Source organism: Castor canadensis, chromosome 16 (genome assembly GCF_047511655.1).
Source record: "Castor canadensis chromosome 16, mCasCan1.hap1v2, whole genome shotgun sequence".
In the NCBI taxonomy this organism is placed as follows: domain Eukaryota; kingdom Metazoa; phylum Chordata; class Mammalia; order Rodentia; family Castoridae; genus Castor; species Castor canadensis.
The window spans coordinates 76,294,630-76,317,422 of NC_133401.1; the positions used below are offsets into that span (position 1 = coordinate 76,294,630).

The 22,793-nt window shown below is 41.8% G+C and overlaps 1 protein-coding gene across 4 annotated transcripts in view; it reads right to left on the reverse strand.

Annotated features, from left to right (window-relative positions):
- Pwwp2a (PWWP domain containing 2A) overlaps positions 1–22,793 on the reverse strand; it is a 42,049-nt gene that overhangs the window by 12,154 nt on the left and 7,102 nt on the right. Inside the window, exons 2-3 of one of the 4 annotated variants that reach the window (XM_020175562.2) lie at positions 9,977–10,935; positions 1,586–1,705 (exon numbers count right to left, since the gene is read on the reverse strand). In XM_020175562.2, coding sequence (XP_020031151.2) covers positions 1,586–1,705; positions 9,977–10,935 — 1,079 coding nt within the window. Of the gene's footprint in view, positions 1–1,585; positions 1,706–9,245; positions 10,936–22,793 lie in introns of those variants that run through there. The other 3 variants (XM_020175561.2, XM_074057674.1, XM_020175564.2) reach the window with 3 other exon arrangements.

Genomic DNA, 22,793 nt, shown 5'->3' on the forward strand with positions numbered 1-22,793 from the left:
TTTTTGGTCAAATGAATTTTTAAACCAAAGATATGGTACTTTAGTGGAATAAAAACAGACAAAACAAACAACACAAAAGAGCAGAAAGAAAAACTATCCCATCCTTCCCAACACTTAACTTTCAAACACTTTAACTCAGCTACCTTTCCCGTGATTTGACAGACTCCTGATTGTACATTAAATTCCCAGTGTTGCCACACTTCACTCACTCACTGGATCAAGGCCCATAAAGTCAACTCCACAGGGCATCCTATCACATTTCCTTTCACACAATGCAGAATGACTTCTAGCCAGAAATACTGCACACGTGAAGTATTTTTCTTCGCCTCTGAAGAAAAATTCAGCCGACAAAAGATTGGGCTGGGGTGTGGCTCAAGCAGTAGAGCGCCTGCCTAGCAAGCACAGGCCCTGAATTTAAACCCCTGTGCCATCAAAAAAAAAAAAAAAAAAGAGGAAGAGAAAAACAAGGTTTTATTTTCTAAAACTAAGATATTCAGCAGCTAATATGATTGTTAACACTTTATAGACTTAGACTCATATGTAACTTTGGAAATAAATGTTTCCGTTTCATAAAGGAGACAAGAAGAGCCAATGCCATGCACCGTTCCATCAATTTCTTTCTACCTGTGACTCTCAAAAGCTGACTTTACTCAAGTTCAGCTGAAGACCAGAGCAGGAAAGACAAGAATTCCTATGAGAGGTGTAGAAAACCAAAAAACTTATTCCCTGAGAGATCACGTAGCTACCCCCCAACACACAGGTAAGAGTTCAAAATCCAGTCACCATCTCTGATGCAAAGTAAACCGCTCTGACCCAGCTTGCAAATTACAGCTCACATGCAACCACAGAAGGCTCTTAAATTCAAAGGACTATCACAGCAAGGAAAATCCCTGACCCTTTTCTACCATGGGAGACTTCAAAATGAGTCTTCTTAGGCATTATCCCAGCAGCTAATTAAAAAATGTACTTAAAAAGATTAGGTTACAGGGCTGCAAGGGGCTCAAGTGGTAGAGCACCGGCTTAGCAAGTGTGAGGCCCTGAGTTCAAATCCCAGTACCACCAAAAAAAGGAAAAGATGTAGGTTACAACCACATCTCAGTAGTATACCTTCCCACCCTTCAGCGTCTGACTTGCCTTATGTAAATGACAGTGGTTTTGAGATTAATATGTTATATACTAATATGCTTTGGTATATCAACATTTCATAATATGTTAATATATTTGATGTATACAGTAAGTAATGACTATGTGAGAAGTTACAGTGATGATATGAGTGACTGAGAGAAGAGCTGGTTGCGATTTGACAAAGTTCTGTAACATGGTGCTCAACTTTCACCGCCTTAAGAGAAACTGCTCTCAACACAGGGAAACTCACAGAAGGCTCTACTTTAGCACAGCAGGTAGTATCAACTCAAAGTCATTCTCACTCATTAAAACCTACCACCTACATGAAGTATACCCAGCTACCAAGGTCAATGAAGCTATAAAGAAATCCTGACTCCTTGACGTCTAGCCTAGTCTATGTGAGGAGTGGTCAGGTGGCATGGCGCCCTCTTCGCTACAGGCAGGGCTTAAACAGACAGACCTGCCCGTTTCACTGTTAACTTCAATGCTCCCAGTCTGAATCCACAGTGGTCTGTCAGACACTGTAAGGGAGCAGCAGGATTCGTCACTGTCTGATGTAATAGCTGCCATTTGTTGAGACCTATGGTAGAAAAAATCAAGTTAACAAAAATAGAGCAGTCAGTTGAGTTCTTTTTAATCCATTTTACCAAAAAAAAAAAAAAAATTAAAAATCAGACCAAAATGCGGTTCAATTTTCTCAATGAATTTGTTCTGGATAACTTGCTAGCTTCACAGAATGCAAGGGAGTTGGGAGCCATGCAGACACACAGGCCAAGGCCAGGAGAGGCCACTCTCCAGCCCAAGTCCCATCAGCAGCAGAAGGCCACCAAGCAAGCCAAGATGACCCTCCAAAAAACTTACAAAGGAAAGGGGAACTGTGAACTTATACCTATGTCCCTGACCAAAAAAAAGTTTACTACCTAACATGAGCCTCGTGTTGGCGTGAGACCCCGTGGTAACCCAGAACATGTTTTAGCATTCTTGAGCTCAGCGGGCCTGTTTGCAGATGACAGAAAATCTCTGGAAGCCCTTTCTACCGTGATCCTGATGACCACCTGCACACGCCACTCAGGACCTGAGCTGTTTACTGAGAGGTAGTAACTGGTGGAAATAATAATTGACAAGGTAAGTTTTCTCACTTCCGCTTTCAGAACAGACTTCAAATACTGAAGGGCTGCCATCTTCAGCCTTAGTTTTAAGCCTATTTGTTTGTCTGCTTTCTCTTCTAGTTTTAAGTATAAGTAAGAAACAGTTCACATATCCTATCAGTATAATCAACTCTGGCATCAGTGATTTAGAGTAATCAGCCTTTATAAAATTCTAAATTAGAAACAGTAGCATATAATAGAAATGCAACTTTTCTAACATTGAAAAACCTGATATATAAACTTGGTTACTCCTGAGTCCTAATTCAGAGGTAAAACCTTTTCAAAATGAGGTTTAACAATGAGGTTATTGATTTGGAAAATGTATCTATATTATGAACTCTAGCCCAACAGCAAACACACTAGAAAAAAAGGAATCTGAAGGTACTCCAGTTGATCTTTTAAAACTCACCCTTACTAAGAAAACTTGTTGGGTTTCAACAATCATGAAAGAATCTGCCGAGGATTCAGAAGACGCATGAAAGAATGACCTCACCTTTTCTCACCTGCCACCCCTGAAATGCCACCTAAGACATGAACACGCCAGTCCCCAAAGCCTGGCTTGTGAGTCTTGGGTTACTAAGACAAGCTTGCTTTCAGGGCCTCAGAGTTTTCTTCAGACTCTTACTCCAGTACAGGATACTCCCCTGAAGAGCCAGGGAGCCCCAGCTGCCCTCCACACAGTGCTGTCACTGGAAGTTACCTTTTTGTCCTTAAGAGAAAGCTGAAGTGCCACGCTGCCCCTGGGAGGCAGTAGACATCAGGAGCAAGTCAGAAAAGGGTGAGCACACAATCTCCCCCATAGCACGAATGAAAGAAATGCAGGTGGCCGTGCCCAGGCCCAAAGCCCAGAATGAAAAGCTGAAGATGCAGATCACACACCTCTAGTATTTCACTAAACACTCAGTACCAACTGTCTTAAGACGGAATGATGCAGGAAGGAAATGTAGGGTTGGCACCTCGTTTTATAGCAGAAAGTCTGGCTTACTAGCCTTAGTGCTATTTTTCTAACCAGTTATTTTCCAAGTTTTAGACAAACTGCACAGTCTTCCCAGCACACCAGGACTCACACCAACATCTGCCACTCCCGGCCAGATTCCTCACCCAAACTAAACTGGGGGGAATATCATAGGCTTGTAATCAACAGCTTTTAAAACTGAACCAGGGGTAAAAATGACTGCCCTCTGGAAAATATGACCATGACACACAGATCAAGGCCTTGGAAAGTCAGGTATTTCCCTTCTAGAAGAGAAACAATTTCCAACTCGATCATACCAGGAGCAATAAGAAAAAAAAAGTTCAATGTTCTCTTTTTACCCCTTGCATGAATAAAATATCAAAGCATCAATAAAGCACCAGAGCCCCAGAGGAACACAGACTAAAAAGATGACAAGTGTGTATGTAGCCTTTGTGAGCAGTCCTGACAGCCCCCTCCCAGCCCCCGCAGCTGCACTGAACCCCCAGCAGGGACTTTTCCTCAATGCCTTGAAAAGGATTTGGCCAATGCAGGGCACAAGGCGGGGTCAGAACCGGTCTGAGGCAATTACTCCTCCTGTAACAGTACTCATAGCCTGTGCTTCCAGCAGAACAGAAATGACAGTGCAGTAATGTCACAGAAAGAGATGGGGCAAGAGCTGAAGTGTTAATGCAAGTTAAATCCCAATCACTGCCATTCCCAGGACCTCCAACCAGATACCCTCTGCCAATACCAGTTAAAACCTGCCAGTCCATCTGGGCAATGATAGCTCACACGTGCAATCCTCGCTACTTGGGAGGCTGAGATTGGGAGGACCACAGTTCAAGGCCAGTCTAGGCAAACAGTTCCCAAGACCCCATCGTTAAAATAACCAGAGCAAAATGGCTGGAGGTGTGGCTCAAGTGGTAGAACGCCTGCTTTGCAAGCATGAAGCCCTGACTTTAAAGCCTAGTCCCACCAAAAAAAAAAAAAAAAAAGTGAGTCCATGCTACTTGTAGGTACCTGTGGATAACCACACATGATTACTGATTACTGAGACCCAAATGCACTTTCATATATGCCGAGTGTATGTTGCAAAAGCTAGCACCAAAGGCTACCAGGATCAATTCTGTCATATATACAGAGTGGTGATGGAAGCAGCAAGTGTTACGTAGGTCTTGTGCCAGGCACTCTGCTTTATATATTTAAGATCTCATAATTATCTTAAGAGGTGGCACCATTAGTCTCTTCATTTCACAGATAGTGACAGTGAGGGGATCTGCCTAAGACCACACTGTCCATAGCAGTAGATCCAGGTGGGACTTCAATCTATGGACTCTGGCTCTACACCTGTACTTGCAACCCTGTGCCTAAAAAGCGAGAGAGAATGCTTCTGTGCTCAACTCAAAAACCAAGGACTGGAGGTGTGGCTCAAGCAAGCGTAAAGCCCGGGGTTCAAACCCCAGTCCCACCAAAAACAAAAACTCCCATGAGCCTGCGCCAAGTGCTACCAACGATCAAGCACTACGGACGTAAAGCCGCTGGCGCTCCCACTCACCTGCACGCGCCTAAGACTCCATTTATTTTACACTCATCTGACTCACTCATTTCTAGATAAACACCCAGACAAGCAAGACTTCCACTGTTCTTCACCTGAGGGGAAAAACAATACTCCTTCTGGGGTTTTCAGTAGCTCTGTGTTTGATTTTTGGTTTTGTTTCTGTTTTGAGATAGTTTCTCACTATGTAGCCCAGGCTGGCCTCGAACTCTCCATCCTCCTGTCTCAGCCTCCCAAATGCTGGGATTACAGATCAGACATATCTATCCACACTGGGCCTCTTCAGTAGCTTTTAAGTGAACTTTAGGGCCAGACAGAACTAAGCAAGGGACACCAACAGTCACAAAATACATAGTTAAGAAAGAAAAGAGAAAAAAAACAAAAACAAAAACAAGAAACCTTTGTTAAAACTTGCCATGCATTACACTTACAAGTTTTGTTTTATTTTGTTTTTCACTTTCAGGAAAAGGAAGAGTGAGGTCATATAAGCCTAACTCTTCAGGCCCAGTGTGGTAGTACATACCTGTAATTCCAGCAGCAGAGGATGGTGAATTTGATGCTAACAAAAAGCCCAATACCAGCTACGCAGAATTTGGCTTTCCTTTTAGATACTGACAGCAGTATGAAACTACAATGAGTGCTAATCATGGTTTCTGATTGAGACTTAGATTTCTAAGGCTATCAATATAAGGAGATAACTGTCACATTCTTATGGCAACATGAGACCTTTCTTTTCATTATTTCGGGGGGGGGGGGGGGGGAGGTGCTGGGGATCGAACCAGGGCCTTACAAGTGCTCTTTCACTAGGCTACATCCCCAGCCCTATGAGCCTTTTCAAAATAACCAGGAAATTGAAAAAAAAAATTAATTCATGTTTAATCCACGTTTTAAAACTGGTCTGGAGCCAGACCTGGTCGTGCATGACTAGAATCCCAGCTATTCACAGCCTAAGGCAGGAAGATTGTGAGTTCAAGGACAACCTGAACAACACAGCAAAACCCTGCATTTAAAAAAAAAGAAAAAGAAATAAAGTCTAGTCTGTTTGTAACAACAAAGTTTTATGAAACGTTTTACAAAAAAAAAAGCTGTGTTCAGGCTAGGCGCTGGTGACTCACACCTATAATCCTGGCTATTCAGGAGGTAGAGATCAGGAAGATCGAGGTTTGAAGCCAGCCCAGGCAAATAGTTCACGAGACCCTATCTTGACAAAAAACCTTCACAAGAAAGGACTGGTGGAGAGGCTCAAGGTGTGGGCCCTGAGTTCAAACCCCAGAACTACAAAAAAAAAAATTTAATTTAATTTAAAAAAAGTTTCCGTAATTAGAGTTTTCAAGAATTAAAGCCATGAAAATTTGACTTACTCCATCCCAAAACAGGTATAGAAGCCTGATGCAAAAATTCAGTATTGCCTAGCCAAGAGTGGCACCAAAGATGACCTCAGAACTTCATTAGTTATCGCGTTATGTCAAGGCATACTTGTTTGCATTAACTGCACTGACACAGCAAGGGGGCAGTGAGTGATTCAAAGAAAACCATACATTATGAAAATGTGACAGAAAGTGTGATGATATGTAAATAACTTGCGTTTGGCAAATAATTTCATCACTAAGAAACTTTAAGTGGTTTTGTATTTGTAAAATTGTCCTCTAAATTACTAGAAGGGGATAATTTTAACTAAAACTTACTCTTAATAGGTGCATGCAGTCACACTAATTTACCTAAGATTTTTACCAAGGGGCAGTGCTAGTCCTTAACCGTGGAGGCACCGCGAGCAGTGTGGACACCAGCACCTCTCTGTGCAGGACTGCAGGTGACTAGCAAGGAAGCTGGAGGGCAGGCACTACCAGAAGCCGGGTCCAACCACAGACACTCACTGCTGTCACTTACTTTCTAAATACCTTCTAGAATACACCACAAAATAAAAGATTCTATCAAAAAACAGATTACAGATGGCCCGTGGTGATTGTTGCACAACACACATTATTCAATGCTATAATCCTAAAACTGGTTTGAAGACCGTAAATTTTGGCTTATGTCTATTTAAGCACTATTTTTATATTTCACATTTGAACCTTGGTGTTCTATTAATATGACAAAGGATAAATTATTTCTACCTAGTGCCACAAGGAAAGTAAAGGGGGAAAGGATCTTGTCTGGATGATGGATGGGTGCTGGCTGGGGATGTGGCTTAGTGGCAAGCATGAGGTCCTGGGTTTGAGCCCCAGCACCATGCAAAGACAGTGAAAATAAAATGTTAAGTCTCTTATTTGAGTAAAGATTAAACAGAGCCATTTCTCTTCTGGTCTATTTTTCTGTTCAATGATCATGGTTCTTCCAAAACCCATATATGGTTTATGCCACAAATGCCCCTTTGCCAAAGCACCTGGCTACATTACAGCAATGTCCAGCTTTAAAGTCACGATGACAATAAAAGTTGCCCTGATCATCACGCAAAGCCTTAGGGTTGCATGTTAGGAGACGACTGAATCTTGCTAAGCCTTGTATTTCAAAATCTCAAAGTTACCTAAATAAACAAGCTCATCAGTCTAAAAGACACTCAGAAAATCTTCGAAGGTATCTCCTTTGTAATCCCTCCACCACACTTGAATTGCTTTCAACCTGTTACATTTAAATAATTTTTAAAAAGTAGTTTCTGTTTGCAGGAAAGAATATGTCCTATTCAAGTGAAACATCTTTATTGTGTGTTTATTAAAATCAAAAAGCATTGACTGAATTCCCCAGAAAAAAATTCTACACCCTTCTGTAGAAACTGGTTATTAGTCAGTGTAAGGAAGCTGTCAGACTACTGACTTCCAATCTGTTAGGCTTTTTAAATTCCACAGTAACTAACACCTTTCAAACTGGACTTCTTAGAAACCCACAAAGTTTTGCTCTTGAAGTTTCAAGTTTCCCAAAGTGTCAAATTGGAATTATACAAAATTTAAAAGACACAAAAAGTTTGAAAGCACCTTAAATTTTGGGAGCCAACCTTGCCTCTGCAGGCAATCAGGTATATTTTCTGCTAAAGTATGAAACTAAAACTTTGGAAAATAAGGAATTAAATATTAGGGACAAATGGACTATGTAGAATAATAGAATAACAAGAAAAGTTACTAGCCCCAAAAGCAGTGACATCTGAACTGAAGAGAGGCCAACTATAATGACCTAAATGTAAGAACTTAAAAAAAAAAAAAAAAAAAAGCATGTAATCAAACACTAAGGCTAAAAATGAAAAAAGTAAACCTACACAGGACTGGGAGGAGGGGAGCATCAAACTTCGAGCACACAGGACCTCTATGCAACAACTCACTCCAAGAATATACCAATTCACCTCCCGGTATTTTAAATTTGTACCTATTCACACTTAATGTATTCCCTGACAGGCAAATAGGTAACTAAAGGTTTGGTTTGGTTTTTCACCTTTTCTAAACACTATTACAAAGAATAATTTTCTACCACCTTGAAATTTTTCAAAGCTTTTTGAGAAACACACACAAATAATTTGGATTTAGTCAATTTTATTTACAGCTTTTTTGGGTTTTTTTTTTGTTTTTTTTTTTTTTTTTACATTTCAGAGCATTACACAATTACATTTTCTCATTTTCTGACCTGCAAACAGATACCTTAAACGGAAATTTTTTTTAAAAATTATCAAATTTGGTACATCCAAAATGTAACAATTACACATATGACATGAATTCACACAGTGTAATTTACTAGGACGTATCCTAAGAATTTAGGAACAGCCAGTCAGGAGAAATCTGACCAAATTCAGCAGTCACTATTTACAAATCCAAAACACAGCCTGTCTAAACTCCCAAACCAGAAACTTTTAAGGTTTGTTTATATTCCCATTGGATGAAAGAGCGTGCCAGCTCAATCCTGTCCGGTCTTGAGTGTTAATCCCAAATGCTCGGTTTGTCAAACACCCATGTTTCGAACTTTTACACCGCTGTGCACGCAGAGAGGCTGTGTTCACTAATAGTAAAAACAAGTAGTCATTAAATATCCACTGCTCCCCCAGCTCACCAGCCCTTACTAAAATCCCAAATAGGTAACCCGTGTCACATAGTGACAGGTAATATTATATATATATATAATATATATATGTATGAGTGTGAGTGCGTGTGTGTGCGTGTGTACAGTAATAGGTACAAATGGCAATGGGCAGTCCCTGCGAAAATTCAGTTTCAGTGGTGGCTATGGCTTCTATGCCTTGGGATGGTTTTAGATTTCGAAACTGAAAATACTGCTAAAATCTCACTTCCTTCTGACAAAATTTCATGGCATGTTCAGTTTAAGCTTCTCAGTCTAAAAATGGCTATTCGTAAGTATAAAAAGCCTCCTTGGCACTCAGTTCCTTACTGAGTGCAATTTCTCTCCCATGTGGCCAAACTACTTCGTGGGAATGACTCCTAACCCCGTGGAGCATCTGTGGCGCCTTCCAGAGGCTCTCGCCTACCTCACTCACTGCCCGAGCTCACGTCTCAAACTGTGTCAACAGCGCCCGCACCTCAGGGGTCAGCTGCTTGGCGGCCTTAGCGGCCTCCGTGACGGCCTTGCGGTACAGGCCCTTTCTCTTCTTATTAAAGCGTGCCTGGAAGTTTTCTAAAAAGGGGCAGAGCTGCGAGAGAGCAAGGAAGGATGTTGTTGGGGACCCGAACCATGAAATGCGGGCCTCCTGTCGCACTAAAAGGCCGTTATCTTTCCGGCTCACAGTTATCGTGAGAATACGGGCTGGCCACCAAGGGAAGCCATATATCTTGGCCCAAACAATGTCCCCTACACATATGGTCCTGCCATCTGGTGTGATGCACTTAGAGACGTTTTTGGAAAAGATTTTCATTTTCAAGGAATTACTGAGCCTTTTCTCTTCCTTTGAGGAGGTGGAGGAGGCGGAGGGTGCGTGCAGACTGCCTGGAGGGAAACCAAGGCTTTCGGCAGAGCTACACTCAGAGTTGGAGGATTTCAAGTCATCCGTGCTGTCAATGCTACACACGGAAGCACTGCACGAGTCGGATTTCTTTTGACTTAGGCTCATGTAAACAGAGAGACTGCTTTTGCTGCCCTTTTTGCCCAGCGTCTGTGCTTGCACCTGCTCAGCAGGCACAGGCCCGTGGCCCGTGTCCTGGGCCTCAGCGCTGGCCTCTTCGGGGCCTGCCGAGGGGCTCGGATTTTCTGAAGGGGCCTCACCTGCGGAGCGGGTGGAGGTGCAGCGCGACTGCGGCTTGGGCGCCAGCTTGCCGCTCCGGATTTTCTCGAGTCCCGTCTTGAGAGAGGAGTCATTTTCCTCGTTCCTGTACCGCTGCGGTTTTAAGCGGACCCGGGGCGGCAGGGCCCCGGAGCTGGGGCTCTGGTAGCGCCGCGTCAGGTGCGCCTTGGGGTGCGCGGCTCTGGAAGAGGCGCTGTCGCTCTGCTTCTTCTGCGCCTTGTCCCTGGCCATCTTCAGCACCTCGCGGGCCTTGGCCTGCTCCATGTTCTTGGTCTGCAGCACCTTCTTAGCGCTCAGCTGAGCCTTGGAGGACGTCGCCTGGGCCACCTTCACCACCCTGCCTCGGCCGTGCGCCATGCTGGAGACCTTCACCACGGCGCTTCTCTTCTGGCTTTCGTGGTGGCTTTTCCCATCCACTTTGGGGTCAGTTTTCAGCTTTTTGTTCACAGTAGCGATGCTCTCGTTCCTGCGCTTCCTATCGTCATACTTAGAAGAGTCACTCGCACTACCTTTGCGAATTTCCTTTTTCTCAGCAACAACACTGTTTTTACACTTGTCGCACAGGACTTGCCTGGGTCGAAGCTTAATGGCATTCATTATCGAAGTGGGTTCTTCCCTGTACATTTTTCGCTTGGGTCGCTTAATTTTCCGAGGAGGGGGCTGAGGTATTGATTGGTTATATGTGTCCCTGATAAACAAAGGCGGGGGATAAGGTGCTCCTTCGTGGAAGAGGGGTGGCGGCTTGGCAGTCCACAGGCTTTCAGCCAGGCTCAGCTCAGGAGGGGGCACAGGAGAGGGGTCCTGGGGAACGGCGCCGCTCACTTCGCGCTTCACTTGTGGCCCTTGCTGGAATGTGTTACTTTGGAGCTGCGTGGCTTCCGGTTTCTCCTTATATTCCCTCTTGGGAAATACTGTCACAGGGATCCCATGGGGCCCAAACCTGCGAAAGAAAAGGAAGAAAGGAAGCTGGTAAGGTACTATCTGACACGCAACGTCTTAAATGTAAACAAGACATAATCTACATGACCTCTCCTAAAAGTTACTTCATATTAAAACAAGTACACAAAAGTTTACTGACTACTTCTCCCCACCAAATCTCAAAAACCACCATTTCCTTTGGACCTACATATTATGTAAAAATAGAAATGCTCCAAATGGCTACCCTAATCAACACCAGAATACCTTGGCTTTACTTAAAATATACATTTCCAGTCTTGAGTCAAAAAGGATGTTCTAGGCAGTGCCAGTGGCTCACACCTGCAATCCTAGCTACTCAGGAGGCAGAGATCAGGAAAAAAATAGTTCCTGAAACCCTATCTCAAAAAATCCTTCACAAAAATAGGGCTGGTGGAGTGGCTCATGGTGAAGGCCCTGAGTTCAAGCCCCAGTACGGCAAAAAAAAAAAAAAAAAGCTTAATGTTTAATGCCCCATGTACTACATTCACTGAACTATACAAAACATTTTCAGTAAACACAAACATCAAAAATATATGTATTAATTATCTTCCTCTGGTTATAGTAGCTTTTAAAAGCCAAACATGGTGGAGCACAACTGTAATCCCAGCACTCAGGAGGCTGAGGCAAGAATACCCCATGTTTGAGGCCAGCCTGGGCTACACAGCAAACTACTGTCTCAAAAAGAAAGAAAAGCAATTCAGCTTTATCTTCAGCTTTAACTATCCAAGAATCTTAAGACAATAATAATATTTAATAATAATAAATCAACTTTATTGGTTAATCTCTAAAGAAAAAACTAACCCTTTATTCTTATATACTAACTCCTAAAAGGCCCTCTAAAAATCACAAAAACAAAACAAAAAAATCACAAAAACTCCCAGAACTCAGATACTCAAATTACTTCCAAAGTAGACAGAGGTAGAGAGAGCTGTGACTTTCCAAGTTTTTAAACCATATACTAACTTAAGAAATATTTTCAAATTACACCCCAAAACATTTATATATGTATATATCCACGCATCATCACAAATACACACACAAGCAAGTTTCACAAACCACTCAAGTCTTTATTACATGATACATAAGGATGGATGTTTTTCTCTTCCTACTCTGGTCTAGTTCATTTTTTAATGCTAGTCAGACTCATTAAACTGATTTAAAACTCCTTTATGGATCCAGATCCGAGATTACAAAGCAATAGTATGGAATACAAATCTTCACAATTCTCAGGCTCTAATAAAACAAATGTCAAGAAATGTGCATCTCTGCCAGGCACCAGTGGCTCACGCCTGTAATCCCGGCTACTCATGAGGCAGGGTTCAGGAAGATTGTGGCTCGAAGCAAGCCCAGGCAAATAATTTGCGAGACCCTTCTCAAAAAACCCTTCACAAAAAAGGGTTGGTGAAGTGACTCATGGTGTAGGCCCTGAGTTCAATCAGTACCAGAAAAATAAATAAATAAAATAAAATAAGCAAACTTGCTTCTCATGCAGCTCTAGAAAACCTGCCTCGTAGAATGCCAGACCCTTATACTAAACTTGCTGCACCCATTTGCCTTCATAAAAAGGCAGCTCATTAAAGCATGTATGTTAGCATGTTAACTTTACCCCGTTTAAGTCTAACAGTATTCTAACCCCAGTTCTATATGGCAAAGGTGCTTAGGGCCCAAGGACCGCTTCAGGTCAGTTAGTGAGACCCTCAAACTCCACCACACGCTTCATGCCACGTCTATTTTTGTGGAGAGCACATCTCTGATGCTCTCTCTAAAACGTTCCCTGCTCACAGAAGGTTCACGATGCCTTTCTTGAGATTAAGTGCCTGAACTGCTGGGTGCCAGTGCCGCACGCCTGCAATCCTAGCTATTCAGAAGGCAGAATTGAGGTTCGAAGCCAGGCCAGGCAAACAGTTCAAGAGACCCAATCTTGAAAAACCCTTCACAAAAATAGGGCTGGTGGAGTGGCTCAAGGTGACGGCCCTGAGTTCAAGCCCCAGTACCAAAAAAAAAAAAAAAGTATTTGAACTTTAGTAAAGCCAACACATACCAAGTATCTGGTTTTAACACCTGATCATTTTCTTCCAAAATTCTTTGGAAGACACTTGGCTACCACAAATCAACAAGTTACAGTGAACACAAACCATAAAGGAAAGCGTTTTTGTTTTGTTTTGTTTTGTAATCTACAGAAGAAGTTTGGGACTGGGCTCATCCAAAAAGGAAGGTTCTCTCCCGCAGAGTGTGCAGGAAGTTTTGATTCTAGCATAGCTTCAGTTAATTACCTGCTTCCTAACTGCAAGTCACTTTGAGCATTTAACCTTGCATGTGTGTGAAGGGGGTTCTCAAGATGACAGGACCTGGGGAGCCATGTAAGTACGGTGACTAATGGGACGAGAGACCTCTGCTGCAGAAACAATCATGTTTTCGCTTCACAAGCCCTCATCTGCACCATTACACATTCAGATCTTTCCACAGCTCAAAGAACAAAAATGTGCCTCCTCCTACGAGGAATAACTAAACCATTTTCTTTTTTGATATGTATCCCAACACGGCCTTGAACTCTCAATCCTACCTCTGGCTCCCAAGTGCTGGGATTACCAACCTGCATGTGTACCACCGCCCCCTGCTGATCTTAGCGTATGAAGTTTCACAGCTCTTTTTTTCTCTTTTTTAATTGTATCATATACATTGTTTGGGCCACCTCCCTCCCAACCCCCCCCCCGTGCTATCTCTTAACTGTATCCTCTAAATTCCAATTTTTGTACGTGTAACATCAGTAACACACCTTCACACCGAAAGGATGCAGGTATCCCTTGATTAAAGGGTGACCATTAGCCATTTTTCTTAACTAGAAGTTATTTCATTTAAGTAACTTTATAATTATCCCATTACTTTAAAGGTGGCATCACCATGCAACCTGTTATGTTTGCCCTAGGCAGTTCAGCAAGAACATTAATATTTCACGTCTGGATTGTTTTTGTTTTTCTTGGCCTTTCCCTCATAAGCATATAAAACACTCAAGCATTAAATGTCTTGTTTTGTTCTGCAGTGCTGGGAATGAAGCTAGAATTTGTGCACAAGCACTGTTGTCACTGAGCTGTATCCTCAATCCCAAAGTGTTAACGTACAGAAGCACTTCACCGTATAATGACAGAAATTGTAGGCTACAAAAAGGAAAAAGAAAAGGGAGAAGAAAGTCAAATGAACAACTGTGGCTGGTGAATGACTGGCAAATCAAACATTTTTAAGTAAGAATAAAAACATCCTCAAAGAGCCAGGCCCCAGTGGCTCATGCCTGTAATCCTAGCTACTCAGGAGGCAGAGATCAGGAGAACTAACACAGTTTGAAAAAATATCTAACATAAAAAAGGAGTGGCAGTGACTCAAATGGTAGAGAACAGGTCTAGCAAAGGTGACACCCTGACTCAAGGGGTAGAGCACCTACCTAGCAAGCGTGAAGCCCTGAGTTTTCAGCAAAAAAAAAAAAAAAATCTTCAAAGGCTAAATCCCTAAAGAGGAAGAGGGGGGTCACAGGTCCTCACTTTATCTCAGCAACCATGCCACCAGCCTCACAAGGACAATACTGACTACCTACAGAGAGGTTGAACTGATGGGGACACTGGTTGTGGAAACCATTTCAAGGAGCACACTATGACTGAAATAAAATCAAGTTTTTAAGAACAGTAAGAAAACACTTGTAGCATTTGACTCTGTCTCATGTGCTATATATATGGATGGAGATGTAAAACATATTTGTCACTGTGCTCAAAAGTTTAACTCACCCATGAAACTGTATCCTTTAGCAAGACTATAAAGTAGCAATAAAGACTGAAGGTGTGGCTCAAGCAGTAGAGTGCCCAAGCACTAAGCCCTGAGTTCAAACCTCAGTACTACAAAAAAAAAAACAAGCTTATGACCTGTACAGTGCTAACTTGAGGGCTGTGAATGCTCACAGCACCTGGAGTGTTCGGAAGGAGACTCCTTGGCCCTGCCCTAATGCTGAATCACACATTCTCCTCCCGTGAACCCGCCCCCTGAGTTTTCAGCAAACACCGTTGCTGAGCTTTTTCTAAGACATCTATGTCCCGTATCACCAAAGAGTGACCTCGGCAGAAGAAATGTATAAGAGGACAAGTGAAAGGCTGACTGGCATCCCTTGCTGAGCATTTTCTGAAAGAACTTCTTGAGGGAATTTAAGTATGATACATTTGGTACGTTTTAAGAACACCTGTAAATACTCCAATGTACCGCCACCCAGCACAATGATAATAATAATAAAAGAACTTCTTACAAATATTCCAAGAAGTGAGTAATAAGATGCAAAGATCTCAGCTGGCAGAGTGACTCAAGTGGTAGAGCACCTGCCTAGCAAGCATGAGACCCTGAGTTCAAACCCCAGTACCACCAAAAAAAAGAGAGGTGCAAAGATCTCCTTTCCCTCCCCTACTGCACCGTCTTTGTGCAGCGTGACACTGACATTTGTACCCATCCTAACCCTTACCCATTTTCAGTCTTCTTTAACCAGTACAGAAAAATTCTGGCTGGGGATATAGTTCAGTGGTGGAGCATGTACTTACCCTGTGCAAGGCACTGGGGATTCAATCACTAGCACCAAAAAAAAAAAAAAATTAAAGCAACCTCTCTGTATTATCTTTGCAACTTTCTGGGTCTAGAATTACTTAGAGTTTTTTGCCAGGCACCAGTGGCTCATGCCTGTAATCCTCAAAATTCAAAGCCAGCCCCAGCTAACAGTTCATGAGACCCTATCTCAAAAAAACCCATCACAAAAAAGGGCTGGTGGAGTGGCTCAAGGTGAAGGCCCTGAGTTCAAGACCCAATACCGCAAAAAAAAAAAAAAATTCTACTTAATGTGTCTGAATTTTATTGATGAATAAAAATTCAGAATGAATTTTCAAGTGAATTATTCAATCAATAATTGAATTATTCAAATGAATAAGCCTTTACTTACTACTGATAAGCTTTATAAAGTTATAGTATTTGCTCAAGATTTCCATTATTACCAATCAATCCTATAATTAAATATGCATCACTTCTTCTTTTACCAACAACTACACACTTTAGGCCAGACATATTTATAATTCTCACTTCTTATTTTGAAAGGTATTTTTGTTTGTTTGGTGTTTTTTGTTGGGACTGAGGTTTGAACTCAAGGCTTCTTTCTTGCAAAGCAGGTGCTTACAAAGCAGATGCTCTACTGCTTGAAAAAGACCTCCAGTCCATTTTGCTCTGGTTGTTTGGAGATGGGGTCTTGAGAACGATTTGCCCAGGCTGGCCTTGAATCAAGATCCTCCCAAGCTCAGCCAAGTAGCTAATATTACAGAGTGAGTATTACAGGCCAGTTTCTGGGGCTTTTTTAATGCTTATGATAAAGTGCATCAGCAAGAACTTTACCTGAACTTGCAGCAACTCAATCAACTAACTCATCTCTGATCTAGGGTTGTATTTTTCTTCCTGGTTACAACAGTTTAACAATGTCTACCTAATTCTCATTTTCTTTTCTCCAATTATAAGGAGACTCCTTATAAAATATTAGACATTAAAAATAAATAGCAAAGTTTACAATCTTTGAACAAAGAGAACACCTAGAGAAGTAAATGCTCAGAAAAAAATTCACAAGTTTGTTGAAATAGGTTGAAGTGCTCTGGCTAGACCAAACTTCCCTCAAAACTAACAATCAACAGAAGACAAAATGAAACCCTGTCGTACAGTAGAAAAAATTATATGCAATTAACCAGTTGAAAAGTAATATCCAGATTTTATTTCAAGCAGATGTTGTCAGAAATACTCTCTCCTTACAAATAGCAACAGGTTTAGTCATAAGAAGGAAAGCTGTGCCGCAAGCTTATTTTGGTTCACATTTTATGTCTTTGTAAAAATGGTTATTCTGTCAAAATTTAACCTCAGGATAAATGAAATTAATTCAATAGCAGTTAAAAACAATCACCAAAAAACTGCATATCTTATTCCTTTAAAAATTAAAAATAGAATTACTCTGTGACCCAGGAATGCAAGTTCTGGGTATATATCCAGAGAACTAAAAGTAGATCTCACAGAAGTATTTACTCATCTATAATCATCCCAGGATTACTCATAAGGCCAAAAGGCAGAAGCAACCAAGTATCCAGGGCAAATGACTGGATAAACAGAACATGTGTCACTATACTACAGTATTTTCAGCCTAAAAAAGGAAATCATACCAGGTGCTGGTGGCTCACACCTCTAATCCTGACTACTCAGGAGGCAGAGATCAGGAGGCTCGAGGTTCAAATCCAGCCCTGGCAAATTGTTCTCAAGACCCTATCTTGAAAATATCCATCACAAAAATGGGCAGGTGGAGTGGCTCAAGCAGCAGGCTCTGAGTTCAAGCCCCAGTACCACCAAAAAACAGGAAATCATGCCACAAACTACAACACAGATGCTGAGGACAGCATGTTCCTATCAGGTAGGTTAAGCACCTAACCCTGTATTCATGTCACCTTCTACAGTTTCAGTGACCCATACAGCATATTGCTAAAACTGTTCTATTTTATTAGTTATTAGTGTAAAAATTTGTAACTAAAACCTAACCATAATATACTAGTTATAATTTCAATCATTAGTAACCTTGAAATTCTAGAGAAACCTAGAATTAGAATTCTAGAGAATTAGGTTTCTCTAGAATTTCATAGCTGTGAATTATCACATACCAGCATTCCACAGATTAGAAAATTTTATGAACACATCATCTCATCGCCTCATGGTCTCTACTCTCCCACAGAACAGTATCTCTCAATGTGGCAGAAAGAGCATTTATTTTAACACTAATATCTTTTTGTATGTGTGTGTGGTACTAGGGTTTGAACTCAGGGCCTCACGCTTGCTGGGCAGGAGATCTACTACTTGAGCCACTCTGTCAGCCCTATTTATGTGTAGGGTATTTTCGAAATAGGGCCTGAGGAATTATTTGCCCGAGATTCTCCTGATCTCTGCCTCCTAAGTAGCTAGGATTATAGACGTGAGCCACCAGCTCACAGCTTAACACTAGTATCTTTGAGCTCTGTAAAAATAAGAGGCCATGTAATATTTTAGTATTGTGTCTCTTTTTAGATTTATGACTATGTAGTTGAGTATCTATTACCTAATTTTGTATAACTTTGAGGTTGCAGGTTGAGGGGACAGGGAATAAAGGAGAAAGATGGGGGGGAGAATCTAACTAAGATACATTGTAGACACTTTTGTAAATGTCACAATGCACACCTAGTATAACAATAATATGCTAAAAAAAAAAAGTAGCAAGTTACCAAGAAGACTTTGAAACCCATTTTAAGCAGATTTAATCAGTACTGAAATAAGGCCTGTGAGAATACTGACTTCATTTAATTAGAAGTGACAGAGCACATGGTTAGTATTTGTCAGACCCTAGGTTTGATCCCAGCACCCCAAAAATTTATACTACTTAATTAGAATAAAATCTGTAAGCTTATGGGCTTTTAAATTTGAGATGGGTCTCACTATGTAGCTTAGGCTGGCCTTGAACTGGAATATTCCTGCCTCAATCTTCTAAGTGCAAGGATTACAGACAGAAACCACTATGACGTGCTTAAATTTTATGATTTTTTTTTTGGCAGTGCTTTGATTTGAACTCAGGGCCTCATGCTTGCTAGGCAGGCACTCTACCACCTGAGCCACGCCGCCAGCCCAAATGTTTTTAAATATTAAATAGCAATACTGGGAGCCAGCGGCTCACACCTATAATTCTAGCTAGTCAGGAGGCAGAGATCAAAAGGATCGAAGTTTGAAGCCAGCCCAGGCAAACAGTCTGAGACCCTATCTCAAAAAAGCCCTTCACAAGGAAAAAAAAAGGTGGGGGGGAGTCTAGGTCTGGTGGAGTGGCTCAAGGTGTAGGCCCTGAGTTCAAACCCTAGTGCCACAAAAAAAAAAAAAAAAAGACCAAGTGTCAAGACAACTAGCCAAATAAAATAATGATGATTATATTTAATGGTGATTACTCTGAAAACATATCTACTACTAGGCTAATAATATAAAAGTAGTCTTATTTACCATACATTTTTTTCCAAATTATGTGAACTTGAAAACCCTTAGGGCCACAGCCTAAAAAAACAAGTAAAATAATGACTAGTAGAGTGGCTCGAGGCCCGAGTTCCAACCCCAGTACCATCAAAAGAAGAAAAAAAACAGTTTAGCTGGGCACTGGTGGCTCATGCCTGTAATCCCATCTACAGGTCTTTGCAAAACATTTTAAAGATGCAATTTATGCTGTAGGCCACAGTGCCATAGAATTTGGGTAAAGTGGATATTCAAGCAAACCCATGTTGACTACAGAACGATTGTCACAGCCATCGTCCTCTGCCACTTAGTACCTACTTCATAAAAGTAATAATACTAACTAAGAGCACTTACCACATGCAAAGCACTATAAATATATACTTAGATACATTCATTCACTCTTCACAGGGAATGGACTAGTGAAGTATAATTACTAGACCTATTTTATTTACCATTATTGGCTTGTGGTGCTAAGGATTGAATTCAAGGCCCCCTGCACACTAAGCATGCAATCTACCACTGAGCTACACCCCCAGTTTGTTTGTTTGTTTTAAAGAAATGAGATTGTACTATGTTGCCCAGGCTGGCCTCAAACTCCTGGGCTCAAGTAATCCTCTAGCCTCAGCCTCCTGAGTAGCTGGGTCTACAGGGCATGTCACCAAGCCCAGCAACCTGTCCTCATTTGACAGCTGAGGAAATTAAAGTAGAGAGCATCAATAGCCTTCCCAAGATCACACAGCTAGTAAGCAGAGAAGCAGGATACGAATGCAGACACTCAGCCAAAACTGCTTCCTAGCTGCATCCCTTTTTCTCAATGCTCCTCAGCGTCTGTCCTCACCTCCACATTCCCACTGAGGGTGTAAGGACACTAGCAAGTCCACTTGCTCCTTCTGAATCCTATGGAGGTAGACAGGCTTCAGAATTTAAAATTTTCAAGGTTTCAAAATAAGCACCATTGGCTGGTGACTCACACCTATAATCCTAGCTACTCAGGAGGCAGAGATCAAGAGAATGAAGGTTTGAAGCCAGCCCCAGGTAAACAGTTCTAGTTCACCAGACCCTATCTCAAAAAAAGTCATCACAAGAAAAGGGCTGGCAGAGTAGCTCAAGCAGTAAGAGCACCTGCCTAGCAAGTGTGAGGCCCTAAGTTCAAACCCCAGTGCTGCCAAAAAAAAAGTTTAAAAAAGATATAATACCATCATTTTGGAACACGTTAGATTTTGCTAAAAATAAACTAACAGAAAGTTCAGTTTCCAGAGTCATCTTGATTTTGGAACTGTTGATTAAGCGCATGTAATTCATATGGAGCCTAGTACACAGTAAGTAGTAAAATGTGCAGTTGCTACTATTATATTCAAACGTAGGGCTAGAGATGTGGCTCAAGTAGAAGAGAAACTGCCTAACAAGTGCAAGGCCCTGAGTTCAAGCCCCAGTACCACCACCACCACCACCAAAAAAAAGAGTAGAGGCACTCGATTTTTATTAATTGCACATGGTAAGACAGTATTTTTAAAGAAATGAAAAAAAGTTCCAAGTCTTAGAAGCATGATCTGCAGGGTGCTCCCAAGGGTGAGCTGGATAGAAAAGATGACCTTCACAGCACTAAAAACAAAATGTGCTGGAAGTGAGTGGTACACAGCTATAATCCCAGCACTGAGGAGGCTGAGGCAGGAGAGGTATAAGTTTGAGGGCAGGGTTGGGCTACATAGTGAGACCCTGTCTCAAAAAAGCAAACAAAATTTAAAAAGCGCCAATTATGAAACAAAGATACCAAGACAAATCTTTTAAAATTCACTATCAGGGAAGGGGCTGCAGAAAAACTTAATTATTTTTGTTTGTTTGTTTTGATGGTACTGGGGTTTGAACTCAGGGCCTCACACTTGCTAGGCAGGTGCTCTTACCAGTTGAGTCACTCCACCAGCCCTTATCTGTGTTGGGTATTTTCAACGTAGGGTCTCATGAGATATTTGACCAGGCTGGCCTAAAACCACAATTCTCCTGATCTCTGCTTCCTGAGTAGCTAGGATTACAGGAGTGACCTACTGGTGCCCAGCTCAGAAAAACTTCTTGAGTACATCTCTTTGACCATAAAAATGTACTGAACCATTTTAAAAGGTTTATTCTGTCCTCTTTTGTAAAGTCACAGAGGGAGTTCAAACATCAGTACTTAAGATTTTTAAGCTCCCAATGATGTGCCTTCAAACCATTCTCTAGCAGATGATCTGGATAGGAAAAAAAAAAGGCTAGGGTCGTAGCTCATCAGTAGTATGTGTTTTTAGCAGGCATGAGGCCCTAGGACCAATGCTCATCACAAAAGAATACAAACATCTGTACAGAATTCAAACTACTTAACTCCCTAATAGTAAATACCTTTTAAAACAACCATCCAGGGCTGAGGCATGGCTCAGGTAGTAGAATGCTTGTCAAGCAAGCATAAGGTCCTAAGTTCAAAACCCACTACTGCCAAAATAAAAAAACAAAGCAAAACAAAATAAAATAACCACCCAATCAGCCAGGAGCAGTGGCTCACACTTGTAATCCTAGGTATGCAGGAGGCAGAGATCAGGAAGCTCATTGTTCAAGGCCAACCCAGGCAAAAAATTAGTGAGACTCCTCCCCTCAACAAATAAACCAACAGTAATGGTACCTGCCTATAATCCCAGCTACTCAAGAGGCACAGATAACAGTCTGAGGTGGGATCCAGGCAAAAAACATGTGACCCTATAAGGAAAAATAACCAAAGCAAAAAAGGTAGAGCATCTGTGTAGCAAGTGGGAGGTCCTGTGTTCAAGCCCCAGTACACCAAAAACAAACAAACAGAACAACCACCCAAGAAAATGGTAAGTTACAATGGAGCAAAATATTCTTAAGATCATCAGACAAGGGGATGTGAGTGGCTCAACCAGTAACAGCGCCTGCCCAGCAAGTGTGAAGCCTGAGCTCAAACCCCAGTGCTGCCAAAAAAAACCCATCAGATCATGATTGTACTTTTGTACATCACTTGTTGCATTTTTGCATTTTGCACTGGTTAAACATTTTTCCCATGAAAATGAGTTCTGATATGAAAGGACCTTCTTAAAACTACTAACATAATACTCCTCAAACACTCAGACAGAATCCCCTTGGTCCAGCTAAAGACACCAATAAGGAGTATTGTTTATTGTTTCCATTACGATTTCTACGTCTTTTCAATATTTCATTTATATTACGTCCCCTGGGACCTGCCACACACAGGTGTATTTCTCAGCAGATGGACTTTATCCAAATTATCCACCAAAAATAGAGTATGTAACAACTAACAGTAGTTTAGTCTTTAAAGCCTTTTCAAATTCAGTTACTCCGTACGTACTGAACACTGATCTCTGCTGACAACTATTGTGAGCACCACACCAACAAAGGCAAAACAGGGTGTAAAGACCCAGGACCAAGGTGGGCACCAGTGACAAGAGGCAAGTTCAAAGCCAGCCTGGGCCAACAGTTCATGAAGCCCTATCTTGAAAACACCACCTAATACAAAAAAGGGCTGGAGGACTGGCTCAAGTGGTAGAGCACCAAGAGTGAGGCCCTGAGTTCAAACCCTAGTACCACCAAGGAAAAAAAAAAAGAAAAAAACAGCCATGCACCAGTGGCTCACGCCTGTAATCCTAGCTCCTAGCTACTCAGGAGGCAGAGATCAGGAGGATCACAGTTCAAAGCCAGCCCGGGCAAACAGTTCAAGAGACCCTATCGCTAAAAACCCTTCACAAAAATTGGGCTGGTGGAGTGGCTCAAGGTGAAGGCCCT